Source organism: Phacochoerus africanus, chromosome 7 (assembly GCF_016906955.1).
Source record: "Phacochoerus africanus isolate WHEZ1 chromosome 7, ROS_Pafr_v1, whole genome shotgun sequence".
Lineage (NCBI taxonomy): Eukaryota > Metazoa > Chordata > Mammalia > Artiodactyla > Suidae > Phacochoerus > Phacochoerus africanus.
This window is the reverse complement of record NC_062550.1, coordinates 18,971,314-18,987,738: the sequence shown is the minus strand read 5'-3', so window position 1 is coordinate 18,987,738 and position 16,425 is coordinate 18,971,314. Positions and strand designations below refer to the sequence as shown.

General features: G+C 41.3%; 1 protein-coding gene across 4 annotated transcripts in view; it reads left to right on the top strand.

The window, feature by feature from the left end:
* The window catches only part of TFCP2 (transcription factor CP2), a 63,133-nt gene that overhangs the window by 24,469 nt on the left and 22,239 nt on the right, over window positions 1–16,425 (top strand). For all 4 annotated transcript variants that reach the window (XR_007135809.1, XM_047786637.1, XM_047786636.1 and 1 more), the window contains exon 2: window positions 15,324–15,475. Coding sequence is in view for 3 of the 4 variants with exons in the window: in XM_047786637.1 (XP_047642593.1) it covers window positions 15,324–15,475 (152 nt within the window). In the remaining variant the exon portion in view is untranslated. The remainder of the gene's footprint in view (window positions 1–15,323; window positions 15,476–16,425) is intronic.

Sequence of the window (16,425 nt, the reverse complement as noted above, 5' to 3'; positions counted from 1 at the left end):
TGAGACGTTTTTTAGTGACTTTCTTTTAAAGGAAAAATAAAAAACACATTGCTTATATAGATGGAATAGACGTAGTAATTGGCAAATAATTTAGCAGAGCAGTAATGAGGGAGATTCAAAGACTTTGAGGGAAAAAAGAAATTAGCTTCATTTGGGGGTAAACTTTGATGTGATAAGAAATGACAACAGTTCAAACCTCCAGTCTCCTAGCCGTGCTGAAGAATGGTTTAAACCCAGAAGCGCTTCTTAAAGTGCGTAAAGCCCAGTATTGAGATCTGGGAAAAAATTCCAGAAACCTTTGTTCCAGGTTTGAAGTTGGAGAGGAATAGAGTAAGCTACTCAGGGCCGAGTTGTATACAACACCTACTATAAACATAGTAGGCCCTTTTGAGTTACATAAGTATTAATTCATTTGTGCTTTCTCAAGTATTAGTACTAGCGTAAGGACAATGAACTGGGAATGTAGGAAAACAGTGGTTGTTGATAGAATCATTTAGTAAGATTTGTTGCCGTGCAGAGGTAGAAATTTAGATGACAGTGACGCTCTGCTAGGTAAGGGAACCTTATCTATAACTTCTTTATTGCTATACCTCTGCCCCTAAACAGGGCCTGAAACAGTAGGTGCTCAAAGACTATTTGCTGAATAAGTGATTGGAGAAAAAAAAGTTTTGAAAGAATGTACTAAATGCAATGTCAAGGTGAGTGTTTTCTCTCCAGTTGTGGTGATGGAGATGCACAGACCTGAACAAACTCGCTTACCCTTAGTGATAATGTTTCAAGGTGGCTCACCTGGGACCTCTGTAACATCAGGTCTTGGTACAGAAAGGTTGTCACCCTAGATACCACTGAGATCAAGCTCATTACTTGGTCCTAGACTCAGCACTAAGTAAGCTCACCAACCTCTCCTCCACCAGTTCAGACTTAGCTAGCATGGGGTATGGCCTGGGGAGGGGGAGGTTAAATCATGGGCTGTGGCCTGGAGGTGGGTTTTAAAACTCCCCAGGAGATTCTTTTTCTTTTTTTGGCTGCATCTGTGGCATGTGAAAGTTCCCAGGCCAGGGATCTAACCCTTGCCACAGCAGCAGCCTGAGCTGCTACAATGACAGTGCCAGTTCCTTAACCTGCTGTGCCACAAGGGAGATGCCTGGATTGCCAGTTTTTAAGAGTCTTCAGGATGAATATGTTGGCTGTTGGATTTAGCGGCATTTGTTGTTGTTGTTGCTTTGTAATGGAGAGTTAAGTGCTACATGATTTTAAAAATGAGAGAGCCAAAAGCGACTCAATAAGGATGAGTTGGAAGAAGAGTCACTTTATACTGAGCACCATCTGTTGATTCTCTCTGAGTATTTTTTTTTCTTCTTTTTTTTTTGTTTAACCAATGCAATTTTATCATCCAATCAACTACCCTTTAGGACAAGAAGTTTAAGTCTATTACAAAGTAAAGAGAAATAGTGCTAACATACAAGTAGAGGAATATGAATGTATGAATCACAGTAAGCGTCAAACATTTGATTTTCCAAAAACCACAAATTTTATGTCTACTCAAAAGACTAACTTAAGGCATAAATGAAATAACTATTAAAATGATTCTAGTACAACTAGGAACATTTCTGGGTATTTTAAAAAATATCTATTGAAGTAGATAATGTCCCAGTCCTTAAGTAGCTGAATTACAGTCTGATACGGAAGAGTTGTCTTTCGTTGTGTTGATTTCTTTCTCTTTTTATGGCTGCACCTTGACATATGGGAAATTCTTGGGCTAGGAGTCAAATCAGAGGTGTAGGTGCTGGCCTATGCCACAGCCACAGTAAAGCTGGATTCAAGCCACATCTACAACCTAAGCTGAAGCTTGTGGCAATGACAGATTCTTAACCCACTGAGCGAGGCCAGGGATTGAACCCTCATCCTCATGGATACTACTTGGGTTCTTAACCTGCTGAGCCACAATAGGAACTCCATTGGTTTCTTGAATAGTGATAAAGGGACAGTAAATAAACTTGATTGAGACTGTATTTCCTCCATTGTATGTTCTTGCCTCTTTTGTCATAGATTAGTTGACCATAGGTGCTTGAGTTAATTTCTGGGCTGGCTGGCTTGCTTGCTTGCTTGCTTTTGTCCTTTAGGGCCACACCTGTGGCATATGGAGGTTCCCAGGCTAGGGGTCGAATCGGAGCTGTAGCTGCCAGCCTATGTCAGAGCCACAGCAATGCCAGATCCAAGCCACATCTGCAACCTACACCACAGCTTAGAACAATGCTGGATCCTTAACCCACTAAGCAAGGCCAGGGATTGAACCAGCAACCTCATGGTTCCTAGTCAGATTCGTTTATGCTGTGCCACAATGGGAACTCCTGTTTCTGGGCTTTCTATCCTGTTCCACTGATCTGTATTTGTTTTTGTGCCAGTAACGTACTGTTTTGATGAGTGTAGCTTTGTAGTAGACTGAAGTCAGAGAGCATGATTCCTCCAGTTCTGTTTTCCTTTTTCAAAACTGCTTTGGTTATTCAGGGTCTTTTGTGTTTCCATACAAATTTTAAAATATTTTGTTCTAGTTTTGTGAAGAATGCATTGGTAATTTGATAGGGATTGCACTGAATCTGTATATTGCCTTGGGTAGTATAGTCGTTTTGACATTGTTGATTCTTGCATGTGAGAGTTTTTGTCTTGTTTTGTTTTGTCTTTTTTTTGGTCTTTTCTAGGGCTGCACCCATGGCATATGGAGGTTCCCAGGCCAGGGGTCTAATCAGAACTGTAGCCACCGGTCTACACCACAGCCACAGCAACATGGGATCCGAGCTGTGTCTGTGACCTACACCACAGCTCATGGCAATGCCAGATCCTTAACCCATTGAGCGAGGCCAGGGATCGAACCCGCAACCTCATGGTTCCTAGTTGGATTCGTTTTCACTGTGCCATAACGGGAACGCCTTTTTTTTTTTTTTTTTTAATTAAGCTATTCTAAGTAAGGAAGCATTAATATCTTCCTTTATGTAATCACCACTACTGTTGAGTTTTGTTGTAAAGAATTCTTTAGAAACATTGGAACAAGGGCTTATTGTTTAGCACACCACCCCCAAAATGTAGTGGCTTGAAACAACAGCAATTTATAACTTTTCTTGACTCTATAGATTGTGTAGATCTGCTTCATGTGGTATCAGCTGAGGCTGCGATCATCTGGGGGCCTCGGCTGGAACATCGTTTGTCTAACTCTAGGCTCCGCTGGAACACTGCAGTGGCTGGATTTCCACACCTCCCCCAGCCCCCACCCCTTAGTAGCTTCAGAGCCTCTCCCTCTATAATAGCCACCCCATGTGATCTCTCTAGCACTGTAGCCAGACTTCTTACCTGGCAGTTCAGGGTTCCCCAAGACACAAAAGTGAAAGCTGACAGTCTTTCTTAAAGATTAGTCCTTAGGCCAGAAACAGGCATATCCTGTTTCCTACACCTTGTCTTTGTTAGAGCAAGTCAGTAGCCCGGATTCAAGGTGAAAGAAGGGCCACCTAAGTGTGTGACTACCAGGAGAAGCACATCATCAGAGGCCATTTTTGGAGATTTGCTACCAAAGCCACATTTAGCAGCCTGGTTATGGAATCTTACGCAATTTCTCTGTTATATAATATAAGGCTACGTTTGGATTTAGATTTTTTTTCCTTTTTTTTTTCTTTTTAGGGCTGCACCCACAACATATGGAAGTTCCCAGGCTAGGGGTTAGGACAGAGCTGTAGCCACTGGCCTACGCCACAGCAGCAGCAACGCAGGATCCAAGCCACGTCTGCAACCTACACCACAGCTCACGGCAACGCCAGATCTTTAACCCACTAGGCCAGGCCAGGGATCAGACCTACGTCCTCATGGATACTAGTCAGATTTGTTTCCTCTCCATGATAGGAACTCCTAGGTTTAGATTTTATCCTCATTTATTTTCATTTTTTCCCCAAGCCCTGTTTCAGTAATTGCCCTGATACAGTTAGACAGAAACTGTCTAGCAACTGTTTAGCTATAGTGAAGCATAAATGAAAGAACTTGGTAAATTGTAATTTGGTTCGGGGAAAGTGAGCACAGAATGGGGAATAGATGATGTCAGAAACTTTCTGTTAGAAAAATTATTGAGCTAAAAAGATACACCATTTACTGACTACTGCTGAACATAGACAAACAAAAGCTTTGAATATATATAGACAAATTTTATAAGCCAGCTGGTCTAGCCAGTATACAAGCTTTTATAGTTATCATTCGGTTGCTGCTTTCTGTAGCAGATGCTGTAGAAGAATCTGCTTTGGACTGTAACAGCAGTGAACTAGTGATATTTCCTATGTACTAGAGGCCATTATATACCTATTTGTATTTTCTAATAATACATAGGATCTCTAGACCTATCCTGATGCAGCTTCTAAAATTTGAACAGGCTCAGGAGTTCCCATCGTGGTACAGTGGAAACAAATCTGACTAGGAATGATGAGGTTGCAGGTTCCATCCCTGGCCTCGCTCAGTGGGTTAAGGATCTGGCATTGCCGTGAGCTGTGGCGTAGGTCACAGACGCAGCTCAGATCTGGCGTGGCTGTGGCTGCGGCTGTGGCCGGCATCTCTAGCTCCGATTAGACCCCTATCCTGGGAAACTCCATATACCACAGGTGTAGCCCTAAAAAGACAATAAGTAAATAAAAAATAAAATTTGAACAGGCTCAAAACATTTACTCTCTCTAGAATAATAAAATCATAAAATTGATTTTGTGATATATAATTGATTTATTTAATATTAGTCTTTGAAATGAGGCCAACTCTGACCAGTTCAATCCTAAACTGATAATTGAGGAGTTCCCTTGTGGTGCAGTGGAAACAAATCTGACTAGGAACCATGAAGTTGCGGGTTCGATCCCTGGCCTCAGTGGGTTAAGGATCCGATGTTGCCATGAGCTGTGGTGTAGGTCGAAGACACAGCTCGGATCCCGCGTTGCTGTGGCTCTGGTGTAGGCCGGCAGCTACAGCTCCAATTAGACCCCTAGCCTGGGAACCTCCATATGCTATGGGTGTGGCCCTAAAAAGACAAAATCCAAAAACTAAACTGATAATTGAGTCTCTTTATAGAATAGACCTAACAAGACTTCTTTGCTTCAGACATCATTTCCTTTACTTACTCTTCAAATGGACATGATGTTATTATGTATCCTCACTTATTCTTACCTCTTTCCTTAGATTTTTAAAGTTTTCTTTTTAATTTTATATTTGCTCAATAATGGGATCCATTATGTATAATAGTTTGCATCTGTTAATCTCAAACTCTCGGTCCAACCCTTCCTGCCCCCCTTTCCCGCTTGGCAACCACAAATCTGTTCTCTTTGTCTGATTCTATTACTATTTCATAGATAAGTTCATTTGTATCACATTTTAGATTCCACATATAAATGACACCCTATAGTATTTATTTGTCTTTCTTTTTGACCTATTACACACAGTATGATAATCTCTCAGTCCATCCAGGTTGCTGCAAATGACATTATTCCTTTCCTTTAATGGCTGAGTAATATTCCTCTGTGTGTATGTATCACATGTTATTTATCCATTCCTCTGTCAATGGACATTTAGTTTGTCTCCAGGTCTTGGCTATTGTGCATAGTGCTGCTGTGAGCATTAGGGTGCATGTTTCTCTTTGATTTATAGATTTGTCTGAATATATGCCCAAGAGTGGAATTGCTGGGTCATATGACCATTCTATTTTTTGGTTTTTTTGAGGAACCTCCATACTGTTCTCCATAGTGGCTAAACCAGTTTACATTCCTACCAACAGTGTAGGAGGGTTCCCTTTTTCCCACACCCTCTACAGCTTTTTTTTTTGTCTTTTTTTTTTTTTTGTCTTTTTGTCTTTCCTATGGCCGCACCTGTGGCACATGGAGATTCCCAGGCTAGGGGTCTAATTGGAGCTGTAGCTGCTGGCCTACACCAGAGCCACAGCAACGCAGGATCCGAGCCGCGTCTGCAACCCACACCACGGCTCACGGCAACGCCAGATCCTTAACCCACTGATCGAGGCCAGGGAGTGAACCTGCAACCTCATCGTTCCTAGTCGGATTCATTAACCACTGAGCCACGACGGGAACTCCCAGCATTTGTTATTTGTAGACTTTTTAATGATGGCCATTCTGACCAGTGTGAGGTGGTACCTCACTGTAGTTTTGATTTTCATTTCTCAAATAGTGATGGTGCACATCTTTTCATGTGTGGGGCTTTTTTTTTTGCCATCTTTTTTGGAGAAATATCTATTTAGGTCTTCTGACCATCTTTTGATTGGGTTGTTTTGGGGTTTGTTTGTTATTAAGTTGTATGTGTTGTTTGTATATTTGGGGAATTAAACCCTTGTTGGTCACATCATTTGCAAGTATTTTCTCCTAGTCCCATAGGTTGTCTTTTTTTTAATAGTTTTTAAACTCTTTATTATAGTTGATTTATAATGTTCTGTCAATTACTGCTGTACAGCGAAGTGACATATGTATAATGTATATACATATATATATACATTCTTTTCTCATAATATCTTCCATCATGTTCCATCACAAGTGATTAGATATCGTTCCCTGTGCTATACAGCAGGACCTCATTGCTTATCCACTCCAAATGCAATAGTTTGTTTCCACTAACCCCAGACTCCCAGTCCCATCCCACTTCCTCCCCCTCCCCCTTGGCAACCACAGGTCTGTTCTCTGTGTCCATGAGTTTATTTCTATTCTATAGATAGGTTCATTTGTGCCATATTTTAGATTGCACATAGAAGTGATCATATGATATTTGTCTTTCTCTTTCTGATTTACTTCACTTAGTATGAGAATCTCTAGTTCCACCTATGTTGCCGCATCCATAGGTTCTTCTCTTTTTGTTTATGGTTTCCTTTGCTGTGCAAAAGCTTACAAGCTTGAGTAGGTCCCATTTGTTTATTCTTGCTTTTATTTCTGTTGCCTTGGTAGACCTAAGAAGACATTGGCATGTCAGAGAATGTTTTGCCTGTGTTCTCTTTTAGGAATTTTATGGTATCATGACTTATATTTAAGTTTAAATCTTCTTTTTTTTTTTTTGTCTTTTTAGGGCTGCACCCGTGACATGTGGAGGTTCCCACGCTAGGGGTCTCATCGGAGCTGTAGCCACCGGCCTACGCCAGAGCCATAGCAACACAGGATCCGAGCCGCATCTGAGACCTACACCACAGCTCACGGCAACACTGGATTCTTAACCCACTTAGTGAGGCCAGGAATCGAACCCACAACCTCATGGTTCCTAGTCGGATTCGTTAACCACTGAGCCATGACGGGAACTCCAAAGTCTTCTTTTTCAAAGTTCTCCACTCAGAACTAAGCATAATAGTTAAGTGTAATCTGATTTGCATAGAGATAAATGCCATTTCCCTCCTCGAACTTTCCTTTTTTTTTCTTAATTTAAGTACAGTTGATTTTCAATATTGTGTTAATTTCTGCTGTACAGCAAAGTGATTCAGTTTTACATGTATGTGTGTGTATATTCTTTTTTGATATTCTTTTCCATTATTGTTTATCATTAAGACATTGGCTATAGTTCTCTGTGCTACACAGTAGGACTTTGTTATTTATCCCTTCCATAATAGTTTACATCTGCTGACATCAGCCTCCCACGCCATCCCTCCCCCAACCCACTCCCCCTTGGCAACCACAAGTTTGTTCTCTGTGCTAAGACTTTAAGTGAAACCTGATATCAGCATTTTTCACAGCCATATTACATTATTTGTCTCATTGAAATAGATTTTTTAAAAAGCCCTACACCTTTCTCGCATATATTGGGCCATTTTGTTGTTTTTAGTTCTAAGTGCATGACTTATATTTATCCTTATGAAATTTTATCCTGTTAGATTTATCCTATTCCAGCCAATTAGAATGACTTTAAAAGTTGATGCTATCACATATGATATTGCTTTCTCATCTCAGATTCCTGTCATTTGCATATTTGATCGTCATCCTCTTGAGTGTCCTTACCCAAGTCATTTATTTATAAAAAATGTTGCAGAGACCACCTTCTCTGGGGTCTTGTGGCCTGTCACTAAACCTGCTTCGTCCACTTACCTGCACTCTTTAGATGATGTTGTATAATTATCTCAACGCAACTTAAGATACTTACAGAATTCATATTTTTCACCTTCAACAAAGATATCAGGAGAGACTATTTTATATATTACCGAAATCCAAAAAAAATTATTCTTATAGGATTCCCTGGTCAAACTATAAAAAGGAAAAAGGAGATCATTTGGTTGGGGCTTCTCGCGATCCCTGATGCCCTGCCTAAATACTCATAAACTACTCTTTAAAAAAAAAACACTACTTTTTTTGATGCGCTCGTGGTATGTGGACGTTCTCAGGCTAGGGATTGAACTGCACCATAGCAGTGACCCAAGCCACTGCAGTGACAATGCTGAATCCTTATCCACTAGGCCACCAGGGCACTCCTCTTTGCATTTTGAAAATTGACACTACAGACATAAAAATCTCATGTGATAGTTGGCATTATCAGACTCATGAGATTTGTCTTCATTTACGGAGTGTCACCAATCTTATCTGCACATTCTTTAATTCTCCTGGTATATAATTTCATCCAGGAACATAATTTCATTCCAGGCACTTTTTGATAATCTCCTTATGTATCGTGATCCATTAATCCTGTATTTGGTCTTCTTTTTCTAGTCTCAAGATGGTTTTTCTTTATAGAAAAGACAAAAGGAAAACAAGAATTGAGATGTTCTTCTGTCTCTGCTTTATATAAATTTGTAATTTGCTATTGACATCAAAGAGTGGACTTGTGTCTCCCCCTTCCCCCACCCTTTTTTTTTGGCCGCACCTACAGCATGTGGAAATTCCAAGGCCAGGGATTCAACCTGTACCACAGCAGCAATCTGAGCAGCTGCTGTGATGCCAGATCCTTAACTTGCTGCTCCACAAGAGAACTCCTCCCTTACCTTTGTTTGCAAGCCTCAGCATGTCCTAGGCTTCAGCTCAAGCTTGCTTCTTATGTATATCATTGCCACTTTTTAAAAATAGTTTCTTTCATATATAATTTTTTTTTCCCTGTGCATGTCCTTTTAATTCTGAGACAGTTGGTAGGCTTTGCATCCATTCTCTTTAGAGACCTCCCTTCTTTTTTTCTTCCATCTCAGATAATGTGAGATTGGCAAATTTCATTTTTGAGAACGTTTTCCCCTCTTAGACCATGACCTTGGGTCCTGTTGTCTTCACTGTTTGAAGCCTGCTTCTCTGCGAGTGTAGGAGTGACATCTAACTGTGTTCCTTGTTCTTCTTCCTGCCTCCCTGGCTTTGTTGCTTGCTTTTGAAGCTCCCACCACTTCCTCTTTTCTGATCAGTTTCTTTCTTGGTCAGCCTGGGTTCAGAATTATAATTATACTTATTTCTTCTGCCTCTGGGTGATAGAAGAATTAGCAAGGCAGATTTCTTACTATATATGGAGCTTTTTAGTTAAATGAGATTTTTCACCATCTGTTCAGGTAGCAGAAATCTTTTATCACTTTGAGGCAGAGGGCTCCTGCCAAGAAAGTAAGCTGATTTCACCCGTTACTCAATAGATCGGGATCTCACTGGCTATATGTTAAAACTTGCCAGGGCCATCTCTCTCTTGCCAGGTATCCTCCTTCATCTGCCCTTCCATCCTTCCCACAGATCCAAAGACATCTGTCTGCTGTCCTTTTTGAAAGTATTATGTATGGGCAGTTACTTAGAGGATTTTTTCTTTTTTTTTTCTTATTAAGCTGCCTAGGGTGTATAGTCTTTTCGGTTTTTGCCCTTTCATGCTGTAACTAACATCGGGATATTGATGTGTTTTTGTCCCATGTTTTATTTCCATCATTGATGGAGTCTAAACAGGCATTATAAATAGGGAAGTTAGAAGTCCACGGTATTTTACTGTCTGTCCCAAGTTAGTTTCTAATTTCCTGAAGTGCTATAGACAGCTGTCTGTTTGCCTCCCTTACTCAACGTAAATCTCATCAAACATCTCCCTCTCTCTGATCCAGGCCTTCTCTAGAAGAGGGTTTCAATAGCCCTTAGGCCTGAGGGAGAAAGTTAACCTATAGTTGAACATTCATAGAGATCATTCAGAGGCTGCCTTATCTGAAAAGAGTAATTTATACCTCAGGACCACGAAGCAACTCTTCATGGAATCCCAGTTACATACAGGCAAGACCACACCTGGTATCACTTCTCTTCCCGTTGCTTCCACTCAGTGCTTTCTGCTGGGCCTCTGGCCACACCTCCAATCTCGGGTGTGGATTTCTCTTAACAGGGAACATTTTTCACATATACTTACTTTTGACAGGTAAGATTTCTGTATCCTCAAATTTGATCAGAGATGCTGTGAGATGTTGAGAATTCAAAAATGGTCAAATAGTATTAGGGCTGAATATTAACCAAATAAAAACAAAAATATCCTGTCCACAAATATTTACTAAGCATATAAAAGAGAAGTTATCCCCTTTAAGTAACTTATATTTTATTGGAGTGAATAAAACATATGGAGCCATCAGAGAATATAATAAAATGTTAAATTATACATTCGTAGTAGCTACTTAGAGTCCGCTAGAGTAGGTTTTCCGAATCTGTACCAGCTCACATCTGAGAAGGAGCAGACTTCTGTATTTCCAGAACTGTTTCTTGCTGTATTTGTTTCGTACTGTTTTGGTATAAGCAGGGGCCGGGAACTGTATTTACCAGTGACCTTCAGCCTGCACCTCTAGCAATGTGGAACTAAATTGTATTTCTGCTCCCACAGCAGTGTAAAAGCAATGCAGTGGAGCAAGAACATGAGTGATTCAAATGTATTTGGGGCTTTTAGATTTTAAAACTCTCTGGAGAGTTAATATAGTTTTGTATGTTTGGTTTGGCTGTACTGTTTTGAGTTAATTTGAGGGATGACTTTGAGAATCTGTTTTAGAATTTCAGCCTCAAATGACATTTCTTTGCTTAGTCATGATGCGTTAGGTGTAATGCCTTATTATATTGAGAAGACCGGGAACTGTTGTAATATGTTAACCTTACTAGGCACTGACATTTGAGGAGAAAAAAAATAACCCACATGCATAACATTTGAGCTGTCGCTGTGTTGCAAAATCTGATTTCCCTTGATTCCTGGTAATCATCACTAAGCTTTTTAAGGAATCATCAGGTATGATTCCTTTGAGGATAATAAGGCAACAAAGTCTCCTAAAGACCAACATCATGGGTGTACCTGCTGTGGCGCAGCGGGATGCGTGGCTCCTCTGGAGCGCTAGGACATGGTTCGATCCTGGTCTGGGAACTCCATATGCTGTGGGGGAACACCCCCCCCAAAAAAGACTAATATTATGTTTCTTCAGTTTGTACTGTTTTGCTTTATTTTCTGAACTGTTTGCTGTGAGAGAAGCAGTAGCTTCCTGATTCTGAGAAGAGAAAGAACTAGGACAGAGTACTTTTCTGGAAAACCCAGTGCTTCTAGAGTTTTATACAATCTCAAGGGGACAAGAATGTGTTTCACCTGACAAAATAAATGGACAGAAAGGATTCCTCACCCTCTCCACTCTTAAGGCCAGCCGTGCGAGCAGAGCACACATAACTCTAGGCCTAAAGAAGAGGAAAGCACCTTTTTTTCTGGCCTTTGAATTACTTTTTAGCAATAAGACCCTGGTGTTTCATAACGTCTCATTTGCATCTCAACTGCTTGGATTCAACTAAAAACTTATAGCCTTGCTGTTTCACCTCAGCAATAAGAGAAAACTCTTTCTCTGTTTTAAATGCCACCCCGCTCCCACCCCCTTTTTTTTTACGACCACCCAGAGTGTGTGGAAGTTCCCAGACCAGGGATTGAATCTGAGCTGCAGCTGTGACCTGCGTGGCCGTTGCAGCAACACCAGATCCTTTAACCTGCTGCAACGACTGCACCTCCCCAGTCACTGAGTCACTGCAGTCGGATTCTTAATGCACTGTGCCACAGTGGGAACCCCTTGCTGCTTGTTTTATATTCCAGTAAGAATTTTTTATGTTGTCTGTACAAGTCGCATGCATAAAATCATTTTTCTCTCAATTGTTGTTTCTGCCTGACTGTAATAACCTTGTAATTGAATGTCGTCTATTGCCTTTCTTTTATACCTGGAAGTACACTCTGTCCATATGTATTTTTTCTATTTCAAAAAATGTTTATTGTAGAAAATTTCAAGCATATATAAACAAAATAGTGTAAAGAACCCTCATGTACCCACCATTCCCCAGCTTTAAAAATTACATATTACAGGAGTTCCCATCGTGGCGCAGTGGTTAACGAATCCAACTAGGAACCATGAGGTTGCGGGTTCGGTCCCTGCCCTTGCTCAGTGGGTTAACGATCCGGCGTTGCCGTGAGCTGTGGTGTAGGTTGCAGGCACGGCTCGGATCCCGCGTTGCTGTGGCTCTGGCGTAGGCCGGTGGCTACAGCTCCGATTCAACCCCTAGCCTGGGAACCTCCATATGCCGCGGGAGCAGCCCAAGAAATAGCAACAACAACAACAACAACAACAACAAAAAAGACAAATAAAAATTACATATTACAATCTTTTATTGTTTGTACCATTCCCCACATTTCCCATGCTCCACTCAATGGTTGTTTTTTGTTTTGCTTTGTTTTGTTTTGTTTTTTTTTTTTGCTTTTTAGGGCTGCCCTTGCGACATACGAAAGTTCCTGGCTAGGGGTTGAATCGGAGTTGCAGCCGCCGGCCTACACCACAGCCACAGCAACTGAGGATCCAAGCTGCATCTGCAGCCTACACCACAGTTCACGTAATGCCAGATGCTTAACTCACAGAGCGAGGCCAGGGATCAAACCCACATCCTTGTGGATACCAGTTAGGCTCGTTTCCACTGAGCTGCAATGGGAGCTCCCCATTCAATTTATTTTTTAAGGTGAAATTTATATATGTTGAAATGCAGATGTCAGCTGTGCAGTTACAACCATGTAACCCACACATCTAACATAATACAGAACATTTTTATCTCCCCAGAAAGTTCCTGTGTATACCTTCCCAGTCAGTCCCTGCCTCTGCTGGGAAACTACTGTTTTCCTTCATTTTTCCTGTTTTAGAACATTATATAAATTTAATCATGCATTATATATTCTTTTTTTTCTGGCTTATTTTGTTCCATATTATGTCTGTGAGATTCATCCCTCTTGCTGCATTTCTTGTTTTGCCGAGTAGTGTTTTATTGTACAAATACACCGCCACAGTGTTAGGGGTTTTTATTGGCTGCACCCACAGCATGTGGAAGTTCCTGGGCCAGGGATTGAACTCACACCACCATTGCAACCCACGCCACAGCTGCAGTCAGATTTTTTTTTTTTTTTTTTTGGCCATCCTGTGGCATACAGAGTTCCTGGGCCAGATCAGATGTGAGCCACAGTCAAGACCTAAGCAGCAGCTGCTGTGGCAACTCTGGATCCTTAACCCACTGTGCCAGCTGGGGATCAAAGCTGCGTCCCAGCACTCCTAGGATACTGCCGATCCCGTTGTGCTGCAGCAGGAATTCCAGCTGCAGCCAGATCCTTAACCTGCTGCATCACAAGGGAACTTCCTGCCACCACAATTTGTACAAGGCACGTGGAAGCTTCCACGCTGGGGACTGAACCCACGCCAGGGCCGCAACCCAAGCCGCAGCAGCAACACCACCAGATGCTTAACCTGCTCTGCCACAGGAGAACGCCTGTATATCCATATTCTTAATTATGAACATTTGGATTCTTTGCAGTTTTTCCTTTTATGCTATTCATGTATAAGTCTTTGGGTGGTCTTCTGTTTTCATATCTTGTGGATAAATACCTATGAGTAGAACTACTGGATCCAGGGGGTAGATGCATGTTGCTTAACTCTTCTAAAGGACTGCCTAAACTTTTTCTAGAGTGGTTGTATCATCTTACATTCCTTTTAGCAAAGCATGAGCGTTCTGGTTGCTCCATATCTTTGCCAACATTTGGGCTATCTTTCTCTTAAATTTAGGTATTCTAGTGAGTATGTACATATTCTTTAAAGTAAATTAAAACGCATTTAATTTTTTTTTGTCTTTTTTGCCTTTTTTGGGGCCGCTCCCTCGGCATATGGAGGTGCCCAGGCCAGGGGTCTAATTGGAGCTGTAGCTGCTGGCCTACACCAGAGCCACAGCAACGTGGAATCCAAGCTGTGTCTGCGACCTACACCACAGCTCACGGCAATGCTGGATCCTCAACCCACTGAGCAAGGCCAGGGATCGGACCCGCAACCTCATGGTTCCTAGTCAGATTCGTTAACCACTGAGCCACGAGGGGAACTCCAAAATGCATTTAATTTTGAGAATTTTGTGCCATGTCTTGAGGTACTTGGAGATATCCCTTCATTTGGTTCATCTCTTAAGATCCTTTTAAAGTTTGATCTGAGATGAATGCTGATTACTGCGTTTGGTCTCCAGGGCCCAGGATATTCTTTCTCACTAATCCATGCCTAGAAGTTCTGAAGGAAAATTATTGCTAATCTTTCCCATCCATTTTAGCCCTTACAGTTTCAAAAATATTTTCTCATGTATTTCCTCTTGACAGCAAATGTGGATCCCATTTTATAGACAAAGGGATGAAGCCTCGAGAGCTTGCCTAAGGTTTGCCTAAGGGTTTTAGGGACTGAAACCCAGGACTTCTAGCTTGGTCCAGTACTTTTTACCCAGCACAGCAGAATGAGTAACACGCTAGAATTCATTGGATGTGTGTTTTTGGTTTGCAAGTGTAGATCAACTGATAGAGACATAGAAAGCTTTTTCTTGGAGGAGGTAACTGGTAGGGTTTTCTCAATTTTAATTGTATTCCGCAGAATGTAAGCTCACCTGAAAAGAGATATTGGTCATTGATTTGCACTTTTCATGTAGTTTCTTGGAATTTTGATTCTTGTTTTAGTCCCGAGAGTACATGAGGTGATATGCTTATAAAAATACTACAGTTGGTACCTTTCTGAGAATAAATACATTTCTGAGTGCCCCGAATTGACATTTTGGAACTCTGCATCTAATTTTTCAGAGCCCTTTTAGGAGCCCCTGTCTATAATTCCTAGAAACGCTCTTCGTACACCTAAGTGGTTTTAGCAGTGAATATATGTCATTGCCCACATCATTGTGGTCAGAGGGCTCTCACGGCAGGTTATCTGAACCGAATGCTTAGGAAGGAACTTCACCAAGAAAAGAAATGTTTATGGCTTTCCAAAGCAAATTGCAGTTAAAGGTTTCAACAATAAAATCCGTGCTCACACCACTGTCAGATGTTAAAGTAAGTTATTTGTTTTATTTCAGTGATGTCCTCGCATTGCCCATTTTTAAGCAAGAAGAGTCCAGTTTGCCTCCAGATAATGAGAATAAAATCCTACCTTTTCAGTATGTGCTTTGTGCTGCCACCTCTCCAGCAGTGAAACTCCATGATGAAACCCTGACATACCTCAATCAAGGTTAGATGTGGTCTGACTCATTTGCATTAGTGCAGACCTACCAGACTCATGGTATTTAATAAAGTACACTTATAGGTAAAAAGTACATCTTTCCAGTGTGACTTGTTAAAGTCAGAGTCTTGAGAAAAGTCTTGAGAGTTTTAGTGTTGTATTTGATATATATTACCAGTTGCTTTTGTCTGCCTGCCTACTTTTAGTTCCCATCTCCCTCTTTTTTTAATTTTCTTAAATTTTTTTATTTTTATGGCCATACCCATGGTCTGGAAGTTCCCAGGCCAGGGACTGAATCTGAGCCACAGCTGCAACCTACACCGCAGCTATGGCAATGCCAGAGCCTTTAACCCACTGCACTTGCCTGGGGACCAATTCCGCACCTCCACAGTGACCCAAGCTGCTGCAGTCAGATTCTTAACCCACTGCACCACAGTGGGAACTCCCCATCTCCCTCTTTCTAATCCATGTTCCTTGAACATCCCCATGGGTTACTGTCTGAAAAGTATTACCCTTTATTATGTACCGGGTGTGTGGCCCAGGGCAAGTTGGGTAACTCTACATTCTAGCTTCCTTGTGTGTAAACTGGGACCCATAATACTCTAGAAGAGTTCCTGTTGTGGCTCAGCGGTAATGAACCCAACTAGTATCCATGAGGATGTGGGTTTGATCCCTGGCCCTGCTCAGTGGGTTAAGGATCCAGCATTGCTGTGAGCTGTAATGTAGGTTGCTATAGCTGTGGTGTAGGCCGGCAGCGGCAGCTCCAGTTTGACCTCTGGTCTGGGAACTTCCATTTGCCTTTGGTGTGCCCTAAAAAGAAAAAAGAAAAAAAAATACTTTAGAGAGTTGTATTAATTAAATGATATAATTTGTGAAAACACTTTACACTGTGTCTAGTATATGGTAAAGGGTTATAGTTGTTACTAAGACTAACAATATTATACTTTTCTATATTCAAC